The sequence below is a fragment of the Sinocyclocheilus grahami genome, unplaced genomic scaffold (genome assembly GCF_001515645.1).
Source record: "Sinocyclocheilus grahami isolate Dianchi unplaced genomic scaffold, SAMN03320097.WGS_v1.1 scaffold65.1, whole genome shotgun sequence".
Classification (NCBI taxonomy): Eukaryota; Metazoa; Chordata; class Actinopteri; order Cypriniformes; family Cyprinidae; genus Sinocyclocheilus; species Sinocyclocheilus grahami.
In genome coordinates, this window is record NW_015505244.1 from 909,958 (window position 1) to 934,430 (window position 24,473).

The 24,473-nt window shown below is 35.8% G+C and overlaps 1 protein-coding gene across 1 annotated transcript in view; it reads right to left on the reverse strand.

The window, feature by feature from the left end:
- The window catches only part of LOC107584944 (mitogen-activated protein kinase kinase kinase 3-like), a 75,087-nt gene that overhangs the window by 22,608 nt on the left and 28,006 nt on the right, over positions 1-24,473 (reverse strand). The window contains exons 4-9 of the mRNA XM_016271725.1: positions 12,993-13,121; positions 10,235-10,252; positions 7,376-7,382; positions 3,472-3,571; positions 2,177-2,293; positions 1,613-1,727 (exon numbers count right to left, since the gene is read on the reverse strand). Of these exons, the coding sequence (XP_016127211.1) occupies positions 1,613-1,727; positions 2,177-2,293; positions 3,472-3,571; positions 7,376-7,382; positions 10,235-10,252; positions 12,993-13,121 (486 nt within the window). The remainder of the gene's footprint in view (positions 1-1,612; positions 1,728-2,176; positions 2,294-3,471; positions 3,572-7,375; positions 7,383-10,234; positions 10,253-12,992; positions 13,122-24,473) is intronic.

Below are 24,473 nucleotides of genomic sequence, written 5' to 3' on the forward strand. Positions count from 1 at the left end.
CCCATGAATAAAACAGGCTGTTTTGTTACTGTACCTTTAAGACTTCTATACATAAGTGAACTATGTTATGGTATAGTAAAAGGCATTCATAAGGATGGGCCAAGTTGTTTAATATTAAATATGTGATGATATCCCCAGTAAATGAGGGAGGTCATGTTAATGTTCTAATGAATGTGATGTCATAACCATGACCATTTCTGTATTTAAAAAAGCATCCAGTTTTTCATGACATAGCCTCTTTAAATGCTATTTTTATTAACCAACTGCACAACATCATACAAAACATGCTATGCGTGTAGGCAGTACACAAGTATTTCTCCTTCACCCAATTATGATGACAAATGCTGACTGCTCTGACATACTGAAATCTGTAAAAATACATCCTTGACATTCGGCCAGCAAAAACCTACATCCTCCATCATTCAGTATGCAACAGGAAGCGAGCTATCTCCTCTCTCCTGTCTCGCTCTCAGGTGTGAAAACAAAGCGATGGTGCCAAACACTGAAAAAACTGTGAGATGGTGAGAAAGAGTGCGTCACTGAGCTCTCTATCTCGGAAAAATGTTTTGCTCTATACACGCTCTATTTGGAGAATATTCTTGTTTTGCATAATATTCATGTTATGAACTTCACTTCTCTCACTGTTTATTAGCTACTGAATAATGTGTTAATGACCTGATCAGACCTATATCTAATTAATACCATCTGATGAATTCCATGCTGCCAGATTTAAAACACTTATGTAAGAAACTGCAGACAAACAAACATGTTTTGTGTCACTGGTGTGCATTTGTATGTTGAAAGAGACATGACAAATGGGTGTATGCATGCGAATTTACACTCTTCTACTGCTGACAGAGCAAAAAGCCTTGAGAGATGCATTTTCAAACACTACAAACTTGTTCCACTAGTCTTTACGATCTGAGACTGACAATGAAATGACTTTACAAAACACAGCTCCTGACAGAGCCTGAATCAGATTAGAGATACCCTTGACTGTCCTCACAATGTCCTAAAAGCTACATCAGTCAAATATGACTTCTGTCATCAGTTTCCTGCATGAATTTGCATTCAACAAGATGAAACGAGCATTTCATTGACTGCATTTACATGCAGACTAAAATGTTTGACGGATAAAGACATTTCAAAAACAGTATCCGTATTGGTCTAGAATGCAAAAACAGTACTAAATCCACAAGGAGGTACAAAAATACTAATGTAACGTCTCTGAGAAAAGGATTCTACATGACTGACATGTAAACAAGCACCCACAATGATATTCCAGAATGTGCGTTCAAGTAATCCATTTATTTGGTATATGCATTTCAAGCTAACCGTTTCCGACTAGCCAAATATTATGTAAATGCAGTCGCACAGGGAAGTAGTATCAAACTGATGATTTCCTTTCCTCTGCCATTCAAAACATCCAAATGATTTTTCCAGGCTTTCTCTAACAGCCCTGATGTTCACTGAGCTCTTTGATACCATTCTCCAGTCCTGATGGAGAAAGCGCAAACAAAGCATATGATAAAGCCATTATATACTGCCGTTTTGACTGTTGTGTGTGTGTTAGGGGTGTGTGTGTGTGTGTGTGTGAGCCAGCGTGACGCACCTGTAGAGTGTTTGCGCACTCGTTCAGAGCCTTTGAGAACCGAGGCTTTGAGATCTCCCAGGGACTTGGATGACCTCATCTCGCTCTGCTTGTCTTGGCCGCTCACCTGAAGGAACTGTGGAGAGGTGGACATATATGAGGAATTCTGCTAAACCTGGAAAAATACAGTTGTTTGTTTTCCAATAAAAACGTCTAAACAACTTAAGAGGCAAAATTATGTAAGAAATTAAGAAATGTATATACAGAGAATATATCCATAATTAAGGTTTTTCTTTCACACAGAATGTTTTTCCATTTTCCTAAAAAATATTTTGTATTACTTATTATAATATTATAATTCATAACTTAATTATTAATATTGCTAATTAATTGTAATGTAATGTAACAAAATATATAATAATAGTAAATTTAACCAAATGTAGCGTTCTTTATTTTACCTAAATAATACAAAGGTCTTAAAAAGGTAAAGTTGTAAGGTGGTGGTCTGAGAACTAGTTCATGTAAAGGTTAGGGTTTCCATCTGGGTTTAGCTTTTGGCTTTGGTTTGTTTAGGCTTGGACTCACTTGGTTGTTGGGAGGTGTTTTCAGAATCACTCTCAGTAGGTTGTTCATTCCAGAGCTGGAGCTCAATCCCTGAACTGCTCTGTCCAAATCCTCCTGACACTTCAGAGCCACCAACATCTAAAACCAGACAGATTATTAATAAAATGCAGAGTTTAAAAAAAGAGGCATAAATGAAATGCACAGATCCTTACTGCAAAGTATAAACGCTAATCCGATTGCAAGTAACTGAAGAGTAATTGATATGTAGTGTCAAAGCCGATATCCTGAGATCAAAGTCAGGTGGAAAGTATAAAATTTATATACACTGTGGTGCAAAAATCTGAGACCTGTTCCCATTTTGCATTCTTTTATAATTTAACTCAATCATTTTCATTACACTGCCATTCGAAGGTTTGGGGTCAATAGGATTTTTTTTATGTTAGTAATATTGACAAATAGTAATATTGTGAAATATTATTACGATTTGAAATACCTGTTTCCCATTTCAGTTTTTTTTATGTCATTTATTTTCAGTTTTCAGTGTCACGTGATTTTTCAGAAATCATTGCAATATGCTGATTTGGTGTTGAAGAAATATTTCATATTATCAATGTTGAAAACAGTTGTGCTGCTTAATATTTCTGTGGAAAGTCTGATAAATGTTTCTGGATTCTTTGATGAATAGAAAGTTCAAAAATACAGCATTTATTTAAAACAATAATTTTTTTAAGAATTTTTTTGTAAAATGATTAATGTTCTTACTCTCACTTTTGATCAATTTAATGCATTCTGGATGAAAAGGTATTAATTTCTTAAACAAATAAATATAACAAAAAAAATCTTACTGACCTCAACTTTTGAACAGCAGTGCATATAAAAACAATAACAATATGATTGAAAAGTCAAATTTGGTATTTGATACATCCCACTTTTGCTTTAATGAAAGATTTCTTCATTATACATCATACATTGTCAATTTGTCCCACTCTGAAAATTGTATATAATAAAATAAAATAATGATAGTTTTTAAAATCAATGTAATTTTGTAACTTATTTACAACTTTGTATATCTTATATTTGTTAAAAATGCACTAAACAGACATTTGAAAAACAGAAAAGTATCTTTATTATTCATGGAGTGAAATTTTGGAAGTGAAACAAACTACCATTTTTGTTAACAAGCCCAACAGGCACAGTTATTACAGATGTAGATAATGCCAACATGGCTAAATATGGGCCAATTAATTGTCCTGGCTGATATATATTGACCTATCACTACAAAAAATGTCAATAAGTTACTAAGATCAATGCACCACCTCTTTATCAGTATAGTATAGGTCCATTTGCTGGCCGAAGGCCTCTGTCACCTTCTGAAGCAGATCTTTGAACTTCAGCGGCCTTTGGAATGGAATAATTCTAAAGCAAGAGAAGAAAAAGTCTGATCAAACCAAAACAACTTTAAGACACCTGCAAGAAGTACAACGGACATTCCTTTTATTTAGTTTTGCTGTCCACACATAAACAATATGTAAACATGACACTGTGGAGTGGGTCCAATCATGGGTCACATCCTGAGATTGGGGGTCGTTGCCATAGCAACAGAGGTGATGAAGGACGTTGCAGAATCCTTAATCAGCATACGGAAAGGCGTCTCCACTGATGTGCGAGTCCATACTTCTACAGTCATTTATGGGGTATTCACTCATAGGATAGACCACAAACCGTGTCTGTGTTTATTTAACAAGCATGGCTATGTTTAGAGTGTGCGTCAACGTGTGGGGCGAGAGAAAAAAGGAACTGAGTGCAAATTGGTTTGTGTGTATGCATGATGTTAATGCAAGGCAAGCATGATGAGTTTGAATGTGCATGAGTGTGTGTTTGGCCTAATCAAGCGGAGCGGACCACTGTTTCAACACCGGGGCCCACATCACAACGCACACAAAGGCAGACGGAGCGCTTCCTGAGAGGAAAGAGGAAAAAAAGTGGAGCAGTGCTGGAAGTAGCAGGAAGCATGTTTTCCCCTCCTCCTCCAAAGTTTAGCATACCAGCCAAATTTTGCCGCACACACACAGCACTTCATATCTATTACTTTTGAAGAAGCATTATCTTTAATAAACAACTTGTGACTTTTTTTGTATCAAAGTCTACAAGAATAGAAAGAACAGCATTTATTTGACATTGAAATCTTTTTTGACAATGTTTCTGTGACTTTTGATCAATTTAATAAAAAGTATTATAAAAAGTATAATACTTTTTACATAAAAGTATCAATTTTCGGTAACACTTTACAGTAAAGTCCCATTAGCTAACATTAGTTAATGCATTACCTAACACTAAGGAGCAATGAGCAATGCACATGTTACAGTATTTATTAATCTTTGCTTTAATTAAAAACTTGAATTAATAAAAATACAACTGTTCATTGTTAGTTAATAGCCCAGATCCATTAAATAATACTAACAGATCAAAGATTTGATTTTAATAATGTATTAGTACAGCGATTCCCAACCCTGGCACCCCAACACTGCACATTTTGCATGTCTCCTTTCTGAAACCAATTTCAGGTCTTGGAGTCTCTACTAATGAGCCGATGACCTGAATCAGGTGTGTTTGATTAAGGAGACATGCAAAACATGCAGTGCTGGGGTGCCTCCAGGACCAGGGTTGGGAACCACTGTATTAGTAAATATTTTAATTAACATTAAGATGTAACTAATGTAGTAAACTAATGTTAACAAACGGAAACTTATTATAAAGTGTTACCTTAATATCTTAAAACAAAACTTTGGAAGAACCGCTATCTTCAACTTTAATCAACTATTTGTGAATTTAGCGATTTGTGTTTTTTGTATCAAAGTTTACAAGAATACAAATCATCATTCAGAAATTAGATTATGCAACAATTTTGAAAACATTTCATTTTTCATTTTCATTTTCTTTTCTTTTTTTCAGGATTCTTTGATGAATAGAAAGTTCAAAAGAACAATGTTTATTTGAAATGGAAATCTTCTCGTTTTTATTGTCATTTTTGGTCAATTTAATGCATCATTGCTACATTTCTTTTAAATAACAAATCCCATTTCCTCTTAAGTTTTGCACACCAGCCAAATTTTGGCATGCACATACACAGCACTTCATATCTACTACTTCTGGAGAGCTGTTATCTTTAACTTTAACAAACAAATTTTGACTTTAGCAATTAGTGGTTTTTGTATCTCCAACTTAATGACAGCTGTTTGGTTCTCATCTAAAGAAGTTTAAATAAGGACAACTAGGGACATCCGTCATGGGTGAAATCCAGCTTTTATGCTGATTTGAGATCAGCTGTATGTTGTTTAACAGTCAGATTTTCTGTAGATGAAGCTGCTTGTGTTTTGAGCGATGGCTCTGTTTACACTGACTAGCCGATGAGGGAGATAGTGATGGAAGAAAATCATAGTGGAAGGCCGGAGAAATGCAGGATGTAGAGTACGAGATGATTTTCCTAACTCGGTGTGCACAGATAAGCTCCTCGGTTTGGCCGCATCTCTCCGCGCTTGGCATGGCACGCGGCGATCTCCTCCTTCCTGTCTCGGTGTTGCAGTCGCTGCCAGAGGAAGACGGTTTTGAGTGTGTCCAACTAGGCTGGTCTGTTAACTAATGCCTGTTCTGATGTGTTTTTTATTACTGTAGGTGCAAGTGTGTTTATTTATAATGTGTGTTGTGAGATATGGAGTTATACGCATACAAGTTTAATGCAAGGTACATTTTACAACTTTCTGATGTAATGCAATGAAAACAACATTAATGGCACTAACAAAAAAGCACAGTGATATTACTATGTTGTTGTGGAAATATATAGTTGAATAGATTTTGCTGTACACTACCGTTCAAAAGGTTGGGGTCATAAAAACAGTAATATCGTAGTACTGTATTGTATCACAAAATAGTTGATTTCTATTTGAAAGTATTTTAAAATGTAATTTACTCCTGTGATGGCAAAGCTGAAAGTTTAGCATCATTACTCCAGTGTCACACAATCCTTTAGAAATCATTGAATATGCTGATTTGATGAAGAAACATTTTTGTATTATTATTATTATCAATGTTGAAAACAGTTGTGTTACTTAATATTCTATAAATATTTCTGGAAACAGTGATTTTTATCAGAATTCTTTCAAAAAGTTCAAAAGAACAGCATTTATTTGAAATGGAAATCTTTTGTAACAATGTAAAATCTTTACTGTCACTTTTGATCATTTGTATGCATCTTTCCTTAATAAAAGTATATATTTCAGACCCAAACTTTTGAAAGGTAGTGTACCTTATTAAAAACCTGATTTATTTTAAGCTGCATGTATATAAGCCAGTGCATAGTGCAATTTGGATAGTCGGGAAAAAAAACTTATGCATATTCATGAGAGTGGATGGAAGTACCACCATCTGGCCAGGCTGGTTTATTAAGATTCACTGATATCATTGTTTACTCAAACAATAATATACAGACAGATTTTAATACTAATTTGTCCCTCGTTTTAATTTTTGCTCTTAGTGAAGAAATACTGTGCATGAGAGAATGGATATATACAGAGTCCTGGCCAGTTAAGGAAATGCCAAGATGTTAAGCTTCCTTAAAAACAAAGTCCATTTAAAGCAAGTCAGGGGGGCCACGAGGGGATACTGGGGGGTAACGAAAAACTTGAGAGAGAGAAAAATAAACCTTGTAACCGAATTGCTATGTATAAAAAAGCAACCAGAATGTATTTGTAAGCGTTTACCTCTGCTTGCGAGTTTGGAATGATATTTATTGGGAAAAATACTACACAAATAAATTTGAATTGAACAGAAAATGTTTTTATAATATTGTAACAGTAAGTGGATACGAAAAACTTGAGAGAGAGAAAAATAAACCTTGTAACCGAATTGCTATGTATAAAAAAGCAACCAGAATGTATTTGTAAGCGTTTGGAATGATATTTATTGGGAAAAATACTACACAAATAAATTTGAATTGAACAGAAAATGTTTTTATAATATTGTAACAGTAAGTGGAGAAAATTTTGTATGCTAATTCCTTATGTAAAAGATATGCAAAATAAATATTCAGTTAATATTTTAACCATTTGCTTAATAAGTTAATACAATATGATTACAAAGTCAAAAATTTGTTTTTATCATGAGTATGAATGGGTCTGTACACCTTTATATTTAATATATTTGGGGGTCCTTGGAAATAAAAACTTTTTTCCTAAAGTAAAACGACGTGACATGAAGGCGAATGGCTATTCTGATTAAAGGTGGGATGCTGTTTTCAACAGCCACCCAATTCCTTTCATTGATTTATCCACTACTGCACTAGTCTTCCTCATACATCTCTGCTTAAATCCGAGGCAGAACAGAAGAGAGTTAAACACAAAGATTTTGTGCCACAGCAGCCAATTAGAGCTGTGAAAGCAGCACACCCGGCTGCCTGTCACCTTAAATGCAGTGTGTGACACTGCACCAACGTCCTGTGACATAACCCACCGAGGCATTTCACACAGACGGCGGACCTATGGGGATCTTTAAGACCAAAGTGTGACTTCTCTCAGGACTAGTGTTGCTTTCGTCAACGAAAATTATGACTAAATATAGTCGAAAATGAGTTCACCGCTCAGGATTCACTTATGTGTGCGTGTGTGTATTATCCATAGACTGTATGGTATTATCCCACTCTGTGTGTGCGTTATCCCGCTCTATGCGCGTGTGTGCTCTGCTCAGTCGCTCGCGGCCCATGTGAGTGCTCCATTCATATACCGTTCATGCTCATCGGAACAGCAAAGTCCACTCAAAAATCGAGCTGACAGGAAACATCGATGTAGTACAGTATTGTTTCTGTCTGCAATAGCCCTACTGTGTTGTAACAAGGTGTGGTATATGGGCAACTCTGTTAACGCTGCCCTCTCATTCATTGATCTGCTAACCGTTAAGCTCATGTGTCCTCTGATAATAATAGCTTTCTAAGATTAAACATTATTTGGATTGGTAAAAAAAAACAAAAAAAACTCTTAATAGCCCTACAAAAATACACTATTTGTATGTATTTGTCGTGACGATGCTGCAGTGGCCCGATCGGGAAAGTGACAAATCCGTCTAATGTCCCGAACGTCTTTCACGCTTGCCCCGGGCCATCGGGCAGTCCTTATTGTCGAGCCCTATACTACATGGTGTACAACTGTAAGACGTCATGTCATAGTTTTTCTTGGTTGCTTAAAGTTGTTTTTCTTCTTCAGTACTTATATTCTTTGTATTAAACCAGTAAAACAATAGCATAAAAAATTATATATTTTTATTAGAAATAATGCAATAAACATTTGTATTAAAAATACAAAATACATTTGTATTCATTTTGAACCACCAAAATTTAAATATGAAAAGAATTTCAAAGATAAATATTGTATATTATATATTATTTTTAATGCATTTTTTTATTTATTTCATTTTGAAATTATATTATAATATTTATATATCATTTTAATAAAAATATTCAAAAATACAGCTTCGCAGCTTTTAAAAGCTTACATGTACGTTCTTGCACGCCATGTCATTTAGCAAATACCCGGCCCATTTCAAACAGCCGCGAATCATAGTGCACCCAAATGCGTCTTATGTGAAAGCACAATAAGCCCGTGCTGCTGCTTCTGCACCGCTCACGGACTGCACTGCAAACAGATCTTCACTTTAATTTAGTTTACTCTTTACTGATATACTGCACTCAATTGCCAGATACTATATAGTGATTTGAGAATCAGTGAAGTCATCCGCGATTGAAGCAGACCGATCAGTGTATGGCATCAAAATTCCTGCGAGAGTGACTTACTCTTTATTTACACTGCACGCTTCTGCGGCTCCGACGCGGCCACCAGAGCTATATGCTTTACACCAGCCGTGCCGCAGCACGTTTAAGAAGTGTGCCGTTTCGTTAAAGATTAGGCGTCTCGCCTATTTTTGACGGTAAGAGTGTGTGCTCGAATATGCTCTAAAACTGCTCTTGCAATACTTTGATGTCATACACCAATCGATCAGTCTGCGCAGTGCTGCCTCAAGTCGAACACACCTATTGGGTTTGTGATGTTGTTGTGCGCACTAGGGAACGTAAATGCGCCATACGTCATCGCGTCGCTATATCATTGATATCCCGATATGGCACTTTTTTATCATGCAAAAATTGATACCGGTATTATTGTGGATGGTATGATATGGCACACCCCTACTGAGAAAGAATAAATCATAATGTTGAATGTAATACAATAAGTTAGAGAGTTACAATCATCCCAACTGCGCAACATGTAAGCCAAATACTTTTAAATCATAAATCACTGTATGCCCCAAATGAGCACATTATTAATATTTTTATTTGTATTAATTTATAAATTAATACATAATTAAAATTATAAATGCACCGATATGAACATTTTGGCCGATACGATTCTTTATATTTGAAAGCTGATAAAAGATATGTTGGCCGATAAATCTAAATCCAAATTTTTAAGTCATTTTTGAGAGCCTGATTACAAAAAAGTCTCACCATTAAAAGCCATGTCCCAAACACTTCAACATAAATCAAACATACACAGAACAGCAGCCTAGTTTGAACCAGTGTAAGTTTTAAAATTAATTTAGCACAAAAAAAAAGATTGCCTTACACATAGATAAAATAATGCTTAATGCTAACAAGTCATTGCACAACATTACTTACACGTAAATAATCAAAATGCATGTGCCATGGATAAATAAAACGAAATAGCCTCCGCACGAACAATAATGAAATTATTTTAATTAAACCATATAAGATCAAAAGAAAAGTGGCATAATGCATCAATGATTTTGAAAAAGAAACATCTTAAATTGATTCCACTATTAAACAGCAGCACTGCTGTTTGAGCTGCGTGCGCTGTAGCTGAAGAATCAATGAACACTGGTAAACTGAAGCGCTTTGTTAGGGGGTTAATTGGGTCATATGAGAATCAGATTTTTATACATCATAAACATAATATTACAACTTATACTGTATATGCAAGTGAACTCGAACTAAGTTATGTGCTAGTCAGAATGTGTAACTCCTGTTGTGGATGAGCTCTTGGCTCTTCCCGTAATAACGCGCTAAAACACGGCAAATAAACTAGTGCTGTCAAATTGATTAATCGGGATTAATCGTATCCAAAATAATGTGTGTACTGTGAATATTTTTATGTATATATTATATAAATACACACACATGCATGTATAAATGTAATAAATATTTACATGTGTGTATATATTCATAATTATATATGATTTATATTATATATAAATATAAATAGTACATTTATTTCTTAAATATATAAACGTATGTGTGTGTATTTATACACTGCCATTCAAAAGTTTGGGATCAGAAAGATTTTTTTATTGAAGTCTCTTCTGCTCATCAAGGCTGCATTTATTTGATCATAAATACAGAAATATTGTGAAATATTATTGCAATTTAAAATAATGGTTTTCTATTTTAATATACTTTAAAATGTAATTTATTTCTGTGAGTCAAAGCGGAATTTTCAGTATTATTTATCCAGTCTTCAGTGTCACATGATCCTTCAGAAATCATTAATATATTGGAAACAGTTCTGCTGCTTAATATTTTTTTGGAACCTGTGATACTTTTTTCAGGATTATTTGATTCTGTGATGCAACCTACATTATAATTATTTGAAAATCTGTTAATAAATTCTTAAAACACAAAAGAAAACTATTGACATTTCAAAATTATTTGTTTATTAAAAATTTGTTAAAAAGTGATCAATGACAGTTAGAGGTAGGCAGAGAGAGAAATTTACTGAGAATATAAGTGTCATCATTCGAGGTCAACGGTTGCATTTAAAAAAAAAAGGTCACTTACTGAATAAAACCCCCAAACATTTACATATTATTCAAAATGCTTTCCGCAAAACCTGGTCTACTGCATTTCCTTTAGGACTTATATCAACATTCCCACAGTAAGATGGTAAACATGATGCTAAAAATGTTTAGAGCATCCCAACAAAAACAGATTAAAAGAAAGATGAGCGTAAGCAGTCAACCGCGAGAGCAGTGCAGCAGCCGGACAGTTTAGAGGAAGGCACAGACTCACAACGGAGGAAGCGTTATGAATTAAGTTTAGTTGACTACAACAGCTCTATATCAGTGTCATAATTAATAGAAATAGCCTTAAATAATGTATAGTTATCGGCATCTTTCCGCCTCTTATGTACAGTTAATTTTTACACGAGAATCACATTCAATGTGGACACGCAAGCGGTTGGAGTGGTAATGAACAACCTGCTTGCTAAAGCGAATGTACATAAGTCAAATAATGACGCGGTTATAAGGTGTGTATAATTTAAACTACTTAGTCAGCACTAACAGTAGCTAATGTTCAGTTTGCATACTGCTGCTCTCCTAGTCAACACTGAACTCTTCCCTCTCTTGATTAAAGCTCCAGGTGAAGGGTTGCCAATTATTACAAAAAGAGCAAAACAAGCTCCTTAAACGCAGCATAATAAGCAGATACCAGGTAATACATTTAAACAATATAACAAGTATTAACAGTATCCTACAAAATTAAAAGGAAGCAAATGTAATTTATTATGAATGGAATATTTCAATATAAAATATCTAGATATTATAAACTGATTGAAGTAAAACAATAACATGAGATTTTTTCAATTTATACCGTGGTAACGATATATACCGTCATACCGCCCAGCCCTATTTGGTTACTTATTTGGGAAAGTTGCTTCTGGCATTTGGTGTACGTGACAAATAAATGAGAGGTGGAAGTGTGAGAAAGAGCAACCAAGAGCGAGTTAGACGGAAACAAAAAGAGAGTGTGTGTGTGTGTGTGTGTACACAGAGTGCATGCCAGCCATTTATCAGCCATTTATCTTGAGGTCTGACTGGCGTCCGGTGTGGAGTGACAGCATTGTAGTGAGAATTCAGGCAATGAAAGAAAACTACAAGGATACTGGTGTTTTAAGCTGTACAGTACACACGGAGCGGATGTTAAATGTTAACAGTAGTGCCTCTCTCAGCTGTATCCTGTTTAAAACTGTATCACTAACAATGCAACTCTGGCTGGGATTATATCAGGTCAGGTTGAAGGTTACCTCAAAAAAATAGTGAGCTAGTGCTATTGAAAGGTTTTACATTGTTGTTTTTCTGAATTTCTGTTTTGCAGTTCATTATTATAAATAAATAAGTAAATACATAAATAAATCAAGCAATCAGGGCAATAAAAACATTAATAAAACTTATAAATAAATAAACATAATATTTTATAACATTATTTTAATATTATCGCCTGCAGTTCATTTTCATTAAATAAAATAAAACAATAAAAGAAATTGAAATGTCTTTTCAGCTGAAAATGTTTTAGATTTTATTTCAGTTAACGTTTATTTTATTTCAAGTAAAGACATTTTTTTTAACGGTTTTAATTTTAGTCTCATATTTAGTTTACTATAATAATCCTGTTTATGTTATTATTATTATTATTGCAATCGTTTGTTTTTTTATTTATTTGTTTATTTAGCTTTGCAGTTCATTAATATACAATTTATAAATGGATGAATGAATGGACATCTTTAGCAAATATGTCACAACCGTGATGTTTTGTTGAGTGTCTTGCACCATTGTATTCCTAAACTTAATTTAACAATAATTCCAACAGTGTGTTTTGTGCTTCAACAAAATTATTCAGGTTACTTTAAGACTTATTAGTCAATGGATTGTTCAGACAACTTTCTGACTAGTTGCTTTTGAAAACACAGCTTTGCACATGCCAAGCTGCTGCTGAGTGGTGCACTGTGGGTAATTACCTGTCTATAGGAAGGGGTTCTGCTCTTGGGCTTGTTGCTGTTGTTGCTCTTGAGCTGGTAACAGAAGCGTAAAGCAGCCAGGTCCTTCATTATGGAGGTGAGTGCCTCCTCATCATCTGGAAGAAACAAACAAGTTTATGCTATGCTGTGACTGGATCTTCAGAGATGCTGAAGCAGCTGGATGACTGTCAACTTAAACGACCTGATGAGAAGAAAATTAAACCAAAACATTAACTTTTTCCATTTATTTGTTACAGCAGCATCACCAACCCAGAAACTGACGTATTATAAAGAAAATGTGTGTGGCATTTACCCATGCAAAACTCACTGCCACAAACCTATAGGGTGTTGTCGGGGTGTTGATATGAATTTATAAGGTGTTCTGAGTGGTCTTTAGTGCATTCTAATGTGTGATGCTTGGGTATTCTGGGGGTTCTTTTAGCTTATTGCTGTGCAGTTTTAGGGTGTTCAAGGGTGGCTTTTAGCACAATTCGATGCAGATTCTATGGTATTCTGGGTGTTTTTATAGCACGTTGCTATGCAGTTGCTAGGGTGTTTCTTTAGCAGTATGGTGTTTTTTCAATGGTTCAACAGTGTTCTAGTTGTTTGCTTACTGTACAATGTCAAAACAGCCCATCTTCAAGCTAAACAACACCGTCTAGACTCGGTTCCTTAAAAGTCTAAGAAAGTTTTCGCCAGTTTTATCGTGAAAACCATAAGTCACACAGTTCGTTCAAATCATTAAGTATGAGCAATTTGCCCTACAAAACAGCACTAAAATATGATTTAAATAGACTGTTGCTTGATTAGATTCACTTACAATTCTGAAAATCTACTTAACGCCATGTTCATGAGTTCTAGAAAAGTTGAAATCATCATCTATTTTAGAGACAAGTGCAAATGAGGTGTCTTTCACACACTCATCTCAAGCAACTCTTGTGTTTTGAACTACTATAATAGAAAGGTCCTGTTTGGATCTCTTTCCCATTCATATCTCTCATTTTATTTGAATACCAAGATGTCATTCACAGCACACAATGTTCACACAGTGTCACATACCGTGCGGTACACAAACCGGCCCACTGTTTCCTTATTCTATCTATTTTCCATCAGTGCAGATACAGATGCAGACACACCTCTGACATATTTCCATAATAGTGCTGATGTGCTCCTCTTTCTATAGTGTGATCAAGGATGTAAACCAACAGGCCACACACAGAGAGAGAGAGAGAGAGAGAGAGAGAGAGAGAGAGAGAGAGAGAGAGCGCAGGGAGCAGTGTGTAGCACACAAACCGACCCACTGTTTCCTTTTGAGATTCTATCGGGGGTTTTCCATCACTGCAGACACAGACACACCCCTGACATATTTCCATAATAGTGCAGAAGTGTTCCTCTTTCTGTAGTGTGGCCAATGATGTAAACCAACAGGACACAGAGAGAGAGAGAGAGCGCAGGGACGGACACGTGGCCAGACACAAGAGATCACTTTATATTAGCACTAAAGGTTTGGTCCCATTGATGGGCTTGTTCTGCTTTGGTGCATTAAACACTCTACATGACAAGCGCAGCGTTAGAGAGAGAATTTTAATAATGCAACATACTTTAAACAAGATAAGCATTACAGCAAGTCTGAGCTTCAAAGAGCCAGTCAACTAAAAAAAACTAAGCACTGAATCAACCAAGAAATTTGGAAAACAAAGTGTTTTTGTTTTAACATGGCCTTTGCAAAGCGAAAGCTAATAGGTTTTTTTTTACCCAACAATTAATGGGAAACTTTTATTACAGTATATTGGATAAAAGCCTCAATGCTTTATCAAAAGGACACGGGAAGGTTTTTGCAAAGAATGTATCGGAGCAGCTCATGTGTGTCTTGAATTCTTAACCGGATCACAATAAGAATGACTGCTGCAATCTCTGTGCAAGAAAAACACAAGAATATGAACACCATCGGCAGCCTGTGAAACATTAAAATAGTCCACAAACTCAGCCATCATCGAACGGGAAATGGGGAGCCAATTAAGCGTGTCTTGTAATTACAGTCTGAGTGGAAGGTCATTCACCTCTGCTATCATGGGGAAGAGATAGCGGGAAAGAGAAGAGAGCTCTTGTTAATCTCAGGTGCCTATGTGCCCATTTATTTGCTCTATTTATCCACAAATCTAAGAGATTAAGCCATTTCTGAGTCATTTTTAAATTTGGTAAGTCTGTTTGCATTTATAATACAATATAATGATAAATAAATGCTGAATGTGCAATCTCTTTGAATTAGTCTTTAACTGCACTGGTTTTAAGGTCCATTCACACAACATACTATATCAGTAACTATATTAGCGTCCACACCAATGCACAAAGTTCTGTTTATTATACATTCGCACTGCAGTTATGTCACTTTGAATGCTCAAACTCAAAACTATATCTTTACAGTTATCGTCCTTGGCTTACCCACAGGCATCATGTCATTCTTAATCATAGTAATTGATCTTGGTACGGAAGAGTGCCAGGACTGGTGGTGCATTTACAAAACATACAGATCTGCTTTTACAATCACTATGATGAACAAATAATCCAAAACTAGCTTGTCTAAACTTAAACTTAAACATTTCCAAATGAAACAGGATATGTAATGAGAAAAAAATAGACTTCATAGATTTTTAAATGTGGGTGTTTTATACCATAATGCAGTCAGACTGAATGTGTGTTTGTTAAAGAGATAGTTCATCCAAAAAAGGAAATAATCATGAATGTCATAATTTACTCACCCTCAAGTTGTTCCAAACCTGTACGAGCTTCTTTCTTCTGATGAACATAAAAGATGATATTTTGAAGAATGTGGATAACTAAACAGTTTCTGGTCTCCACTGGCTTCCATAGTACTTTTTCTATAATATGGACGTAAATGGGGACCAACTATTGTTCGGTTATTATACCCATATTCTTCAAAATATCAACTTTTTTGTTCAGCAGAAGAAAGAAGCTCATACAGATTTGGAACAACTTGAGGGTGAGTAAATTATGACATTCATGATTATTTCCTTTTTTGGATGAACAGGACACATCTGAATATTTGGGTTAAACTGTTCTGTAAATACAACTTAACCACTGATTTCTAGTTGTGTACTCTTTTGGAAGTCCAAACAAAGTAGTTTCGCTTTCACAACAAAAAAGCGTCACACACGCCTTGAGTTAGCGGAGGCCGGAGGCCTAGAGTGAGCCGCGGCCTAGAGTATGCGGACGCCGGCTTGAGTGAGCAGAGGAGGGCGGGCTTGAGAACGGTGCGGCCGGCGGGCTTGCGGCAACCACATGTGACGACCCCAGGCTGGACTCCGCTTCATCCACGGTGAAAGCCGATCCGGTGATCCACAGCGCGAAGTTGATGTATCAGCTCCAGGCATGACGAAGCAGATATCGTCCTCTTTTGGAAGGTCAACCAAAGTAGTTTTGCTTTCACAACGAAACACAGTGCCTTCACGACATGGCGGCGGCGGCAACAACAATACTACAGCGAGAATAAAAGTTATGCCTTCTTTCTTTGCGTGAACATTTGGGCGGCGTTATGCAAATCTTCCCACACAGTGATGTAGACATGTGGGGGGGTGTTAGAACGAGCTGTTTTAGGTAGGTGTGGCTGACTCTTAACTTTTATAAAGAATATCTCTTTGGATTTAAGACTTTAGTCTTTGCAACTTTACAGATCTTCTTTATGCACGAAGAGCTTGTAACACTCCAAAGAGAAAGGAAAAATTTAAATCGCATCATATGACCCCTTTAAGAAAGTTTAAAAGGTCCTTTTTGATTTCATGTCAATGAACACAAAAGAAAATAATTTGCAGCATGTCTAGGCTGCTTTTGATAATGGGGAAATCAAGCTGCAAAAACAACAAAGAGCACCTCAAAAACATCATAAAAATAGTCCACGTGATTTAGCCTTATGAACTAATATGAAAGTTTTGAGTGACAAACAGACAGAAAAACAGCACACGAGTTCTTTGGGACACTTTTATGACACTTTAATGGTCTGTTTTTATCATTTTGAGACATTTATTTTTAGTGCATTTAAAAGTGCATTTAAAAACATGACAGTTTTTATTTCTGGCCAAACTATTCCATTAAACAAGCTAACAACATTATTACTGTCTGGTGCTGAACCCAGATTTCAAGAAGTAAGGGTGGGTCATGTGCAGCAAATGACAGTGGTGTATTTGAGGGGTTTTATTGCATCCCAGGGGAGGTAGAGGGGCATTGTGGGGCAGAGGAGTGCTGGGCGAGACAGAGGCGACGCTGCTGAAGCAGATGGAGTCTGGGGGCGATCTTTGATACTGACACCAGTGCAAGTCTCACTCCGTAGCTATTCTTCCACAGTGGCATCCACCATTAGACAGGGTTCAGAAAGGGTTCACAACCCACACAATTTCTTTCTCCATCTGACCTCATTTCTATTTTAATACTGCCACACTAAAGTGCTGTAGTTTCTGCAAAACAACCTCAGAAAAACACTTTTTCAGAAGCTATTGATCTTGAAACACTGAGGGGTTTGGTGTCACTAAACAGTTGAGTCACTTTTGCATGCAATATTTCAGTGCAAAGCACAATGTTTTATCCACTAAACACCCACAATCTCATTTAAGGTGACACTTTACAGTAAGGTTCCATTCGTTAACATTAGTTAACTACATCAGGTAACATAAATGAACAATTCAAACACATTTAGTCTTAGTTCATGTTAATTTCAACATTTACTAATACATTACTTTGTAAAGCAATGTAACTATCTGTTAACATTATTTAATGGACTTGAGCTGACATGAACTAACAATGAATAGGCTAGTTGTATTGACTAATGTTAACAAATAATTAATCATTTAAATTAGAGTCCGACCGATGTGGTTTTTTTTGGGGCCGATACCGATATTAGGGAGTAAAAAAATCAATATATCGGGCGATATTCTTTGTGTATATTATAGTACAGTACCAGTCAAAAGTTTGGACACTTTCCCATTCGTGTGTCCAAACATTTTTCTGGTACTATATATAGAATATAGTATATACATAAACAGAATATATATACATAAACACATTTTTTGCAATGATCACTCAAATGTGGTGATCAAACACTTATAATGACGTGACAGAGATACGTAATGGAGGCAGGGCATTTAACAATTTAACAATAAACTTTATTATCCAAAATGAGTCTGACATCAGTGCACTGAACAGTAATGTTGAAGTTTATTCAATTTTAATTCATTTCAATTCCATTCAACTTTATTGTTGAAGTTTATTTCACTTCAGAACATTCATTCACGGATTTCCGCTACTGTCTTCACACACAGACGAAACTTACTAGAGAAGTGTGAAGTGTGACATAATATACCTCTGTAAATGAAAACAATATAAATTCACGTCTCGCGCACTTTAATGCCCTTTGAATGTATCGTGTACGTTCCCTTGGAACTGGAATCATGGCGGAATTTCATGTGAAGTCCACTTCACAGGGCACTTGCGGTCGAATAAGACAATGCTTGAATGCTGCTGCCTGAACAAGAGACCTCCTTACTGAAGTGAAAGTGTTGACTGGTGTCACTATCTCGCGAACGCGCCGGCGGATCTCCACCAATTTCAGGGATCCCTTCAGCTCGAGGAGCCCTCTCGAACGCCACCCTGTGCGCGTCGGTAGCCCCCCAGGATCGCTTGATCGGTCGGCACCGGACGGCGAATTTAACCACCCGTAACTCCCAAACCCGGGGGCTATCGACGCGGGGTTGGTCTCATTCGAAAGCGGGCCTCTAGACCTACACTCGATTCGCGCTCGAGAGGGTTCCTCGAGCTGAAGGGATCCCCCAAATTTGGTGCGGATTCGCCGCACTGTTACAGAGATATAGCCGTCCAAAGTTTCAATGGTTTTCCATAGACTTAAGCTTTAAAGTGTTTCATCCAGGTCGCCAGTAGCAAACAATGGAGCGCGATATGTTCTGTAAAAAAAATTTAATATTTAACATTTTTTATTCTATGTTCTGACCAAATTTAAGGTTATACATATTTCTTTTAAATTTGCCTGATTCCTAAAACAACGCAGACATCCAACAACACATTCAGGAGCCGCAATTAAATCTTGGTGAATTTGCCCCATAATAATCTCACAATTTAACCCAACGAGCCACTGTAGCACCTCTGCCGACCCCTGTTAGTCACGACAAAGCACCACCTTCAACTTTTCTATCCGCTGAACACCTGCAGAAGTGGCTTCAGTCGATATCTGCCATGCATTTCACGCTGAGGTTAGAAACACCGAGTCATGAGTAAATGTCAAACCCTCAGGCATGTTCACTCCATTCAGTACAAGGAAGAGTGAAAACCTAGATCTGACTTTGCTCAACCACACCTGCAGGTACAAAAAAAATAAAAAATATTGTCCAGACATCTTTCTAAGAGTGTGGCCACTCTTCTGCATGTAGGCTATTTTAGAGTATGATGCAAGTAACTTAAAACAAGAAGCCAGTAGGCTTGCCACGATAGACGGTGCTGACGGTGATACCATTGTTAAGCCGCAACACCGGTTATGTCACTTGCCCACCGACTCCCACCGTCGTTTTGATTTTTTTATAGTAATAAAAATCATTTAGCTCAGTAAAAGAACAGACACTACAATTAAAAACTGAACGCGGCTGCTCAATGCAGCGTGCCGAACGACCGTCGCATCACAGATCAGATTTCATTTCTCCAGTGAGGAGAGTGAGGAGAGCTGACTGACAAGAAGAGTGGGGTGAGACGAAATGCAAAACCGCCTGTTTGGCAGTATTTTGGATTTTGAAAAGCCTGTTGACTTTTGCCGTATATCTGATTTTGTAAGGTGATTTTGTAAGTTTTTTTAAACATTCGTTTCTTATTTAATTGGTTCCACAGTGTTTGCTGATTTTTACTTTATTTAAACTTTGTGTCATTTATTTATTTTATTTGATATCAAGGTGTATCAAGGCCAAATCTACTGCCTCCAAGCTTTCTTATTCGTTTTGCTAATAAGCTTTTTACACTTATTATTTATTTGGCTATATATTATACATGTTTACTTATTTCCAGTTTTGTATAGGCTACCTATTTAAACTTTATGCAAGTTTGTCGTTGTATTTGACAATAGCTTTACGCCGAATTGCCGCTATTTGAAAGTGAAAGTAAAATGTGCACGCCGCTTTTGCAAGCTATTTAAAAGCGAAGGAAAGCGAGGAAAAGAGGGAAAATTCAAACCGTATATCTGATTTTGTAAGGTGATTTTGTAAGTTTTTTTAAACATTCGTTTCTTATTTAATTGGTTCCACAGTGTTTGCTGATTTTTACTTTATTTAAACTTTGTGTCATTTATTTATTTTATTTGATATCAAGGTGTATCAAGGCCAAATCTACTGCCTCCAAGCTTTCTTATTCGTTTTGCTAATAAGCTTTTTACACTTATTATTTATTTGGCTATATATTATACATGTTTACTTATTTCCAGTTTTGTATAGGCTACCTATTTAAACTTTATGCAAGTTTGTCGTTGTATTTGACAATAGCTTTACGCCGAATTGCCGCTATTTGAAAGTGAAAGTAAAATGTGCACGCCGCTTTTGCAAGCTATTTAAAAGCGAAGGAAAGTGAGGAAACGCCCCTGCCCCCACGGTGATACGGGTATTATCGGTGTTGTCACACGTCGATTAACCGGTGGGAAAATGTCCTCACCGTCACAACCCTAGAAGCCAGTCTGCCATCTGCCCTGTGCAGGTGAAATGAGAAATTACACCAACAACATAACACAGCATTGACAGTGTCTGTTTCATGCTATACACACAAAAGGACTGCATAGACAACGGAATGTAACCAAATCAAATCAAATTGTTAACTAATGGTCATTCTTAACCCTGGATAACATAATCCTGGATTATCTTGTTTCATGATTTACCCTGATCATACAAAATCCAGAGTTAATTATTAATCCTGGGTAGTCAGGATTCAAGATTTCATAGTGTACTTTATAAACCCTGGGTTAATGTTTTGGTTTCGCATATTTATGAGGTTAATAACACTGACAAATACAGACCATAACCTGTTTTAATAACGGCTTATCCATTTGTGGAAATGCCACAAATAGAAACTTGAATAATCAAATGGAATAGAAAAAACTAGACTAGACTAGAATATGCTTTTTGCCTGGAATTGTTAACCCAGGGTCATTCTTTACCCTAAAAACATAATCCTGAATAAACTTTTTTCATATTTCACAATATTGTGCATTAGTCAGGTTTTGAGATTTCATACTGTACTTTTGAGGTTAATAACACTGATTGGACAAATTCAGCTGATAACCAGTTATAATAACTACTTTTCCATTTGTGGAAATGCTGCAAACAGAATCTTAATCAATCTAACAGAATACAAAATAATAGAATATATCTAATTGAATAGAACATACAATAAATAAAACAAAATAAATATAATATTAATTAAACTGCATTGAATCTAATCGGGGGGAAAACAGAACAGAGTAGAATTAATAGAATCTTATGAAATCAAACTGTCTTGAATAGAATGAACATAATGTGAATTTAGCCAACTGAATCTTTACTAAACTGAACAGAATTTTTAAAAATAGAATGTATTTGACTAGAATGTAAATTTATTGAACAATCTTTACTAAACTGAACGGAGTTTTAATTAAATTGCATAATCTAATAAAATAAAACAACAGTCTACTAAACTGAATAGAATATCACCAAATCAATTGTCTGGAATAGAATGTATTTAAATAGAATTGAATCAAACATAATATTGATTAAACTGAACAGAATCTAATCAAATAAAATGTAAAGGATAGAGTAATAGATATCAGAAGCACAAAAACTCTGTTCACGCTTATGTGTTTGCACTTTTGAGCATTTGTATCATCTGTTAACAGTGTAAAGTGGTGCTCCGGTGGGAATGACGCAATTGTACAAGGATCGTCATCCTCTATTACTTCATACTGATGTGAAGATAAAATGATTTACTGTGATAACACTATGGCAGTCTGGTGAAAATCCTTGAGACTAGGAATGTAACGATTAACCGCGAGCCAGTTGAAAATCGATTCAAATATGTGACGGTTCAAATTAGGGCTGTCGCGATTCATCGATTTTATTCGACTATTCAATTTTTTTAAATCCTCGACTTCATTTTGCTCGAGTTGACCAACCGGCAAAATACCGGAAGTGGCACATTTCACAGACGAGAATGTATAAAACACATTATTAGTCTGTTTTCCAAGGCTGAATGATATATTAAACCCATAATTAAGCCTAATTGTGAATTCACAAACAAAAAAAAATCAAAATAAAAGCTCAAACCCTCACGCCGAGTTTACACGTTTTGATGTCCACATATTCATTTAATTACAGTGGCTATAGCATTTCTGTCCTAAAGAAATGGCCAAATATTAAAGATTAAGTGGACATTTGAATGAAATGGTGCTTGGTCAATATTAAAGGGGTCCTATTATGCTTTTTCACTTTTTTAATTTTAGTCAGTGTGTAGTGTGTATGTTTGGGCATAAAAAAGATCTAGAAAGTTACAAATCTCAAAGTCCACTCCAAAGGGAGATATTTTGTTTTTAAAAAAATCCCTTTTCAAGAACTACAACAGACATTTCTTGTTTGGACTACAGCGTTTGTTTCCGGACTTTGTGATATCACAAAGTGGTTCATTAGAATATCATTACAAATAATTCCCGCCTACAGAAATTCGAATGGTTGGGGGGTGGGGAGGGGCGAGGTTGTGGTTAGAACGCTTGGTTGAGTGAGTGTATCAGACGAGACAATGAAGAAGTAGTGCTGCTGCAGATTTAGTGCATCAGAGAAAACAAAGAAGAAGAGTTGTTCTGCTGTAGCGTAAAATTTTCGGCATGTCTAGAACAATTCTTACAAGTACAACACGACGTAGCTGGGTGCCACGGACAAACACCGAACGGCACCGCCGGTGTGCCTACACTCATAGAAAATAATGTATTAGAATTTTAAAGACGTGGCGGAATGCGACGCTGCACTTCTCGTCCGGTGTGCGACCGCTTGAAACGCTGTTTTTTTTTCACTTCCGTGCCCAAACGCCTTTGTTTGGGCTTCCGAAAGTGGATGATGTGGTTGCAATTTATTTTTTAACTCTGTTCCTGAGCATTATAACCCCAATTTGCTATTGTGTGCTATAGGGCACTATGAAATCAGTTTTATTTCCAAATTCAGTTTTATTTCCAAAATTTCAGTTTTAATGGTTAAATAACATTTTATTAATCAAAAAGCCTGTCTAATTAATTTAGTTTTACAGTTTTATCTTTACCAAATTCTGTTTTCCAATATTTTCTGGATTCCATTTTAATGGTTCCATTAAATTTTAATAAATCAAAAGCATCTCCAATTAATTGATTTTATAAAAAAATTAAAATAATAATAAAAATTCAGAATAAAAATTTACATTTTTCTCTTAAATTCTGGTAAATAATATTTCTGGTAAATACTACTTTAAAAAGTGTTTTTTGATTATAATTGGTTGCATGTATGCAGCATCTTTGTTTGGATCATGATTAACATGCAGTGGTTGCCTCTAATTTTAAATGGAAAGAGCACAGACAAAGCCTTATTTTGTTTATATGAAGAGATTTATTTTATTTGTGTTACTCATTTATTTGTTTTGAGGCTTGTTTTAAAATTTCAATTTAGTTTTGTTATTTACATTTACATTATATTTAAATTTTGTCATTTAGCAGACGCTTTTGTCCAAAGCGACTTACAAATGAGGACAATAGAAGCAATCAAAACCAACAAAAGAGCAATAATATGGAAGTGCTATATTAGTATATTATTATAGTGTTATATTTCAATTTCACAAAGAAACTTGTAGCATTTTGTCCAAGCAATAATAAAAGGACATTTAATTTATAATTTGTCTTAAATCTCATTTTGTTAAAACAAAATCATGAATCGAAACGTGAATCAAATTGAATCGTGAGTTGAGTGAATCGTTACATCCCTACTTGAGACTGGTTGAGTGACAATGTTTCCATTCTATTTCTCAAAGAACACTGACTTGACATGATGACAGACGATCATTTCAAGAAGATGAAAAGGAACAAAACTACAAAGTTTAAAAAAAGTAAGCTAGAGAAAAGTGATATGAGGCTAGCTGTGAGAGAAAACCCCATCTATCTAAATATTTGAAACAACAAAACCCAGAAGTGCAAATCAATGACATCATTCAATCCAAAGCCAGCCTCCAACAAACAGTGATGTATACACACACATTTTGTACACACAGACCACAGACGCTAAATCCAGCCACGGTCTCTGTACCAAAACTTCCCATGAACACCACCATGAAGTAATACACCACCAACTGTAAATATAAACTTCATCTAAACTCACAATCTTTTGTTTTAATGAATACTGACAGGCTTTAATGTAATGTTGTTTGATGTA